General features: G+C 41.5%; 1 protein-coding gene across 1 annotated transcript; it reads left to right on the forward strand.

The window, feature by feature from the left end:
• Nucleotides 1-573: 573 nt before the first annotated feature.
• On the forward strand, nt 574-929 carry SARC_05977 (hypothetical protein; the record flags this gene model as incomplete). Its single annotated transcript, XM_014300132.1, has 1 exon — nt 574-929. One exon carries the CDS (start codon nt 574-576, stop codon nt 832-834), a length of 261 nt encoding a protein of 86 aa, XP_014155607.1. The 3' UTR covers nt 835-929.
• Between the last annotated feature and the right edge of the window lie 8,140 nt (nt 930-9,069).

The raw sequence follows: 9,069 nt of genomic DNA on the forward strand, positions 1-9,069 counted from the left end.
GGACGAACACACGCAGAGCAAGATTTGAGAGAGAGCGTCCCTGGCATTGACGATTCACACGACCTATCTTGGCATGTTTTCAGATGTACGCAAACCAATGCCTGACGGTAAGGTATCATCTGGGTACATCATACCTTCATGCATATGGCCATTTGGATCAAAGTTGTTTACCAATGCAGACTTTGCAATATTATTAGAGACCAGGGTGCAGGATCTGCAGCCATAAGTCTTGACAGCGGTTGAAACAAGAAGGCGTTGACGAGTCTGAAATGGTATGCCAACAAGGGCTATCTAAAGGACTTTCGGATGCATATTTTCGACAATAGCACACTATACACTGGTCATGAACAGAGGCCGATATCAGTCTCGTACAGTCAAGAGGTGCTGAGCCTAGGACAACCGTCGATAGATGCACTCTCTCCAAAGCTGTGGGGAGAGGCAATCCTTAAGGAACCGTCGGTAGAAGTAATGTAATTTCTATAAAGTCATCTGTAGAGATAATTTTACTTGCTCCACCTCCGTTAAAGGTAGCACCTGGTACGAAGCCAAGAGAAGATGATGAGACATGATTAAATGGCCAATAGCAAACCAGACTACTTCACTCCGAGCTTTCCGCAGACTAAGCACGAATGTGAAACCAGTGCAGGATTGTCATTGGATACAGGAGCGCATAACGCAGTAAATCGGTATCTATCTCTGGCTAGACATTTCCCGGTCAAGATAGACTCTAGGCTACGGGTGATCCTGATCGAGAAGATGGCGGAGAGCATGAAGTTCATCCATGATATAGGTACGCTACCTACCACGTACTGGCCGGATCGTATTGACAGGTAGGAGCCGATCGATTGACTGAAAGAGTTTAAACAGATCATGCTGACAGTAAACCTCCGAAAAAAGCTTTGGTATGAGCCGGCACAGCAGAGATTTAAACCATCCTCTTACAAGCATAAGAAAGTGGAGAAGGCAAAACGGAACTAATGCAACTGAAACCGCTGAAAGAGCAGATTGAGATGAGCGTACAGCTCTCCTGGATGGACCATCCCACATCCGTGTCCCATTACTTACTGGAGTGTGTACGCAGCTGGCGTAGGCCTATTCGGTGGGCATGACCAAGAAGAGTTCACAGATGTATGAACTATTGATACAAACAATATTTTGGTCGAACTTACATAGAAAGAATATATCAAGATGTGCTACATTTAATTTTGTATCCGGACAAGGTGCGTGGGATTTTAATTAAAGGTCCATTAAATTGTACCATGATTTTTTTAATTCGAGAGTATACCTGACCTTTTCGAAGCGTTCTAGTTATGATATAAAAGTCCCATATGTAATCAGGAAGGAATTACCATCTCGAATGGAGAATCAGACAATGGCCGAGCCTCCATTTCAATGGCGGGTCAAGGTAAAGGAAGCAGGGGAGTGATAAAAATGGCGACAAAGTAGAGCACAACAAGGTGCTGACGCTCACAAGGGTGTGACAAATCCTTGTAGTACAGACCCTAACAAGGTCGTATCAAAACCAGAACCAGCGCAACCCAAGTATCGTGCAGTCAAGAACTACGAATAGACAATAATGTGACTAGTACGTTAGAAGCCACTAAGAGAGAGATATCATGGCTGTTGGTTTATATTTACATTAGCGGATCAGAGGGCAGTAGTTCCAACGGCAGTCAGTTGTATCCCGTTACCAGATTGTGGCTTGATATTAGGTATAGGTGTTTTGCTGTCGTTACGTATAATTATTACCGATTTACCAAACAATAATGATCCACAGAAAGAATCAATAAAACGACAACTTATTGACACTTGTATACAAACCTTCTACGATTGTAAATGAAATGTATTCACATTTTACAGAGAAGAGACTGATTAGAAGATGGAGTTATAGCAGTGATTATAGCAGTGAGCTATGAACACACCTCAACAAATTAACCTAGCACTCTTGGCTATAGAGTATAAACCAGTTCAATTCTTATGGAAATTATGGAAATTTGAAAACGGTACTTTGGACACGAGTCCTATAAATGTTCTTATACATACTCATAACTTTCACTTACCAAAGAACAACGAATTACTGAGACGAATGGAGGGAGCCACAATTATTACACTACCATCGATCTAAAACAATGGCAGCATCAAATGACGAACCCTGACATGTTGATTGTGAAATTCTTCAGTTTTTGCACAGGTTCTTCTCCGTATTAGGATTGTGTTATATATCATCCTCCAATCACAAGCAGCTTCTTTATAAATCATGACATACGCGGTGTGACCGTGTTAGTGAGAGCATCTCAGAGATTTCTCACACTTTTGTGTAAATCTTTAAGCATTGCCACTTCTTTTTCTTTTATCTTGCCTCGTCCCTGAACTAGAGTCTCGACCATTTCTTGATCTTCCACTCGCGGCGACAGTTAGTTTTTTGATCGCTTGAAAAACCCTCACCACAGAACTAGAGCGCTTCAAAAGGGTATTATCTGCTCTCGGAATATTTTGGTCAAGTCAGGTTAGAGAGATACATAATTCCATTGCGTGACTCTTCAACTAAAATCTTACATTCATTATCAGGATACGTTCGATGTCGATGCATGTCATTATAAATCATCTCCTGATGTATCCTCCCTATACAGGTTCGACCAAAATATATGTTATATTTATACCCATAGTGCATATATCTACAAAATCTCTTTGATCATGTCCATCTTATGAGCTTGTGTCAGATGCGTATTCGACTTCCAGTTAGGAGTGGGACACGACTGTTCCTTTAGTATTCAGTGGAATCACAATAATCGATATCAATATTTACGGACGAGGGTCCGTCTATTGAGAAAAGCTGTACGATCATCTCACTCGGCTCCTTTGTACCACGACTTCAATTGCCTTACAGTAGAAATCGCCTTCCCCAGCTTCCTATACTTCTAAGAAGATGGCATACATCTTTGCTGTGCTGTTTCAATCTAAATATATTGTAGAGGTTAGCTGTTAGCATATCTCTGCCACACTGTCTTCTCTAGTCGACTCGCACAAAGATCACAGTCTATATTGCCATGGAAATGTCTAACCAACGATAGATACAGATTAGTCTCTTCATGCTGGTATCCAACGCCAATGATACATTTGATTCGGTTTGTTGCATCCTATCTGTAAAAAGCGCAATCCGCGCTTGGAATGGAGGCAGCTCAAAATGAAATACCCCTGCATATTGCTGGCTATACAGTCATGCTTATCATCTTTTCCTGATCCATGAGCTTCATACTCCTTCGCCACTAGCGCTGCTGGCGGTGGCGTAGGCAAAGCTCCATTTGCTGGCGCCTTTAAGGGGATTATCTCCACCAATGGTTCCTTGGAAATTATCGCCCCGACCCAACCAAAGACGGTGGTTCCACAGACATATCTCTTGAACTCTGCCCTCAGAACTCGTTTCAATCAGTTTAGGACTACGTTCTCGATCAGTCAATGATTCGTAAGTTATTACCACACTCTGTAATGTCATATGATCGGAGAGCAGTATAGGGATAAAATTATTTATTTCAAAGGAGTTAAGTTACAATGTTTGTACGTATGGTAATGGCTCTCATAGCCGTTGTAGTGGTTCGGTGAAGATCGATGGGAAGAAGTGGTCAGTAAATTCCCTGTTGAAGCTTGGACCAAGTGAGTCGACAATGAAGGATATGCACAGGGTCAATTCAGGCCGGTGCTGACAAAAAACTGACACCATCGAGTGTGCCACGTATTCGCTTTCTGACCTACTAAATAGCGTACCCACCTCTGTGGTTCGGATCGGGTCTTTATCGTGTAGTGCTCTGGAATGGTTTAGTGCAGAGTACGAAATGCCAAGTAGGACCAGGTTATCCGTCATAATTCGGTTGAGGAGCAAGGTTGGGGGTGCACCGATGCCGCACCAGACCACGAATGCACTCGGTATGTGCTGGTTTGCCTGTATTGGAAGTATTATAGGCGGAACCAACAGGCGCGATGAATTGGTTTGGATTGGAATTTGGAATAGTACTTCAACAGCGTGATTAGCCGGGGTATAGGAAACATCTGTTGATATGTCAGAGACGGGTGTGGGTACAGGGGTTTTTCTACATGCTGGAGAAAAGAACCAAGGTGTTTGTGGAGGGTCCAGATACCATGGAAGTCGTGGCGCTCCTGTAGTTGCTGGAGGAGATCAGGGCCAATGAGAAGAATTTTTGGGCCTACCATGATGCATTGGATCAGTTGCTGGATGCAGGCAAAGTGGCTGGTGTTGAATTTTTGGCCACCGGGGCAGACAGGGCAGAGACAGCCGTCAGTGCGGTAGTCGAGCAATGTGAACATGTACGTATTTGTTACAATCATAGCACAGAGCCGGATTGGTGTAGGCTCGAAGCAGCGGTTGAAGCTGACGTGTCTGGCTTTGTCCCGATCTGAGGTTGGCGGTTTGCCCATGACCAATTGGTAGTAGTATTGACGCCGGGCCATTGCCGCGATCTCCTTGTTGGCAGTATAGGGAAGTGTTTTAGGTAGGGCCTAATGGCATACCATATCTCGTTCTGCATCCGGCCATCATCTTCCCTTAGTACCTAAACCATTCTTCCTTGAGAACCATAATACTTTAATAGCACATTTTGTTAGTAGGATCTCTCACTAATTCGATGCAATAGTCGTCATCATAACTTGATCATTCTATCACACCAGCCTAGAGCTCTAGATCTGCATCAGGGTCAGAGTCATCGTCTTCATCGTCGGAACTTTCCAATCATAGCACAGAGCCGGATTGGTGTAGGCTCGAAGCAGCGGTTGAAGCTGACGTGTCTGGCTTTGTCCCGATCTGAGGTTGGCGGTTTGCCCATGACCAATTGGTAATAGTATTGACGCCGGGCCATTGCCGCGATCTCCTTGTTGGCAGTATAGGGAAGTGTTTTAGGTAGGGCCTAATGGCATACCATTTTAGACCGGTGAAAGTGTTATATTCACCTGTCAAGAAAACATATGGTAGCTACACATAGCACCTGTCGGAACTGTCAAAATAGTCGGCGCTGCTTCCTAGGTTCTAACAACCCCGGAAAACTAACGTCCGTAAACAGGTTTGATCCGAGTCGTCGTACAGCCGCATGTATGATGTATCTCGGAGACACCTTTCCATCACTTATCTTCTTGCGCACATCCGGAAATAATCCAGGATAAGTCTGGCAAACTGCAACCGTGGCAGCTTCTCTCGCATATCTCGTTCTGCATCCGGCCATCATCTTCCCTTAGTACCTAAACCATTCTTCCTTGAGAACCTTAATACTTTAATAGCACATTTTGTTAGTAGGAGCTCTCACTACTTCGATGCAATAGTCGTCATCATAACTTGATCATTCTATCACACCAGCCTAGAGCTCTAGATCTACATCAGGGTCAGAGTCATCGTCTTCATCGTCGGAACTTTCGCCTGCACTGTCTTAACCGACACCCGCCCATCTTCGCCATCTGAGGTAAATTTAAAACCTTATCGGATTCCTTCTGGAATTCATTTGTCAAATCCGTAGACGGATCGCCCTCATCTGTGCTGATCCTCGTTTTGGATCGCTCTCGCAATGTCAAGCTATTGGTCCCAAATTTGCAAATTTCTCTCTGTCACGCTCCAACACAGGGTGGGTCATATTCTTTCCATGCTCGACTGCAAAGTCACTGGATTTAGCAAAGTATAGTTTTCACTGCAGACACTTAGGACGCTTGTGCGTAGCCTCCTTCGTTGAAACTCCGCACCCGAATCACGCGTGTAAATTTTGCGATTGTCCGACGTAACACTGGCTTCACCTTCCAGTCCCTCCGGGGTATTTCTCAGCGCCTCAGCGACCTCTACATTCTCGGCCTCTATGCGCTCTGATTAACAGCTTCGCCATTCTTTGGCACAGTAGTCGATGTCGTAGTCGAAATTACTTTTGCCATCACAGTAAGGGTAGACCGAAACTTTTGTCTGTATAGTTCCTCTTCTACCATTCACTACTTCGGTCTAAATTTACACCAGATTGTCAGCAACTCAGATTAAAGCGATATCGATTGGCCACATTAATTCTTTAAATCGATTAGTCAATCATGAAAGTCCTCGACGTCGTAAAATTCATTTAAATTTAAATGAAAAAGATAAAATTTAAAACTCAAAACACCAAGATGGTGCATTGATTCCACCGCACATAGAACTCCGTCACTGGGTACCTGGCTCTTCACCCCATGAAGAATAGACGGGCATATTTAGTTGGCTGGCTAGAAGGACATAGCTGGGCATGTTTCACCGCAGATTGTCTTGCTCTGCGAGTTAAGGGTTTTAGGTTTTGTTATGGTGTTTGACGTATAATATGTATACTTTCTTTACTTAATAGTACAAGTTAGTCAGCCTGGCTATTCTGACTTTGCAGCAGGCCCATATGTAGGTAACGGAATTGAACTATATCTGATGGTGTGGAGAAAGCTAAATACTTTTTTTGATTCGGATCTACCAAAGATTACCAGTATTCCACGCGCTGAAGTATATGCATTCGGCTAGTTTTTTTATCTCTATCAGAATATACCAAAGGCTAATCTTCATATACTTTATTTGTTGATTGAGTTTTTGAAAATAAGTGTCTAATCTGTATTGCCCTGGTTGTTGAGGTATATATTGTATTGATACTCGAACACTATATGTTGAGTCGCTGTATTCAAATGGATCATTTTTGATCATATATTGGACAATTGTTTCGTTTTCATCCACTATTGTACGAGGCAAGAGAAATTGTGTAGCACCAATTGATTCGTCACTATTAATATCTATGTATCCAGGTGCTTGATTTGTTGAAGCGGTGATCGTCCCGAGCGTGATCAAATAAGTTATAATAATATTGTTTATAGTTTCTCCACCTTGAGCTTCTGTTCCGCAGTCAAACTGGTAACGTGTTTGTAATCGTAAGGTAACCTTTTTTCTTCTTCTGTGTATGTCATGAAAATTTCTTTCCTTCGTGTTAATATGTTTGAATGCGAGCAGTAATACTTCTGCCTTATCGGAATATAATTTCCGACACTATTGAGATGATTTGATCTATTCTACAGACATACAATGAATATCCGATGCAGCACGTCACCAGTAATATAGATAACGATTGTTAGACAAAACCTTTTCAAAACATACCTTTAACGAGCGAAGGTATCGAGAAACTTGATGCGTCCTCAGATGAGCTGAAAAGGCATGTGGGAAATACGCCAACTTTGTAACCGATTACTCGAACCTTGACCACAGCTGATGTGAATGATGGTAACGTATGTTGTTGTGGTATGACTCATTCACGAGCACCTGGAATATAGCAGGCGTGTATTTATCGTAATATATGTACCACTGCGCCGTCGTATAAGTTTAAAGCTTTTGTTCTTGTTGTCATCGGACCAGTCTAACCAGAGTCACAATTCGCATTCATTGAGATTATTTTTGAATCTTTAATTTCACGTTGTGTGTTAGTGAGAGCGCATTCCATTCCTTCATTTATTAAGGTTTTAACGTGGTAGGATCAGGACCGCGGATATACATATTTCAACGATTTGGTTAAAAAAGTATAATGTACAAAAGCATGGGTGTTCTCTTGTGCGTTGAAATCTACGTTTGATTGTCAGTTTCCTGGGTCAGTATCATCCAGAAACTTTATTAATTCGATGCATTATCATTGGAGATGCAAAAACTTGCGTTTGTACATCTGTCGTATAATTTATTCGTATTGTTTATGGACACCAATTTTTGTAGATGTAGATGGCGCCGAGCTGAAGCGAAAAAAAAATTAATGATGTCTTTCGTGAAAATGTAACCTTATCTTTCCCTATGGACCTCGTGCTATCGAATAGAGATGATGATATAGAGTATATATATATTCATGCCGCATATTCGGAAATTTAGGATGCGGAGTGAGGTATATTCGGAGTACATTTGTTTTTTTATTGATCTTATTGTATTGCGGAGTACAATCTATATTATTGCGTGATTGATACTTTATATCTTGTCTCAGTGTCGCGATACTACAGTATATCATCACTCATGTATCATGTTGAACTGCAAACATAGATATACATTTGTATATCACTATTCATGTAGCATTTTTTACTACAAACATGTATATTCAGGTATATATTTGTATATCATAATGTTTATGCATCATGGTTTACTACATATACATACATACATACATATATATATACAGACACCCACCCACACCATATATATATATATATATATATATATATGTAGGTATATGATATTGTATATCAGTATTCATGCATCGTTTTTCAAAACAGGGACATATATTTAGGTATAAAATGGTACATCAGTACTCATGTTCCATATCCTATGAAAGTTTTCGCCACATCACCTTAGTGTGTGCGCAGATCTACACGTATCACAGCCAAACTGTGAATTTGGGATACATGCACGCACGGCTCAACCCATGCTCGTACCAGTATGTTCAGCATTTGGTGCATGTTTATAGCTTTACACTAGAACTAGTCCTTCATAACAACAAAGCTACGCAATCTTCTCCCACACATTCGTCGCAGTCACAGTACATATGCGGATGCTCGACTTTCCTCAACGCAGACCCATCCTCCTGTCCCATTGAGCCAACTACTTCGGTCGTGGATAGTGCGGTTATCGATTCCAACATCCTATTACCCATTTAAGAGACAAACAACAGTTGATATATAGTATTAATGAATAATGTTGTATAGAGTTTGGGGATACTCAATCAGGTCGGTTAAACTTCATTGAAAAGCTCTCGGGGTCTGACAGATCACATAGAGAACTTGCTGTGTAATTATACAACATGACGGCTTCAAAATTATTCTTCATTCGCTCAACAACAAATGTTGCATGCATATGACAATGAAGGAGTAAAGCACACTCGTACTTGTAAATAAGTAAACCTCATGTGCGTACATATAATTACTAAATACAAGTATGTAAGTTTATACATGTAAGTATAAATTCTAATTAATGTTTCATCTCTATATGTAGACACATATGTGTGTCTGTAGACGTATCCTTGGTATAAATATATATATATACATATATATATGTATACATAC

The sequence above is a fragment of the Sphaeroforma arctica genome (assembly GCF_001186125.1).
Source record: "Sphaeroforma arctica JP610 unplaced genomic scaffold supercont1.409, whole genome shotgun sequence".
NCBI classification, from domain to species: domain Eukaryota; class Ichthyosporea; order Ichthyophonida; genus Sphaeroforma; species Sphaeroforma arctica.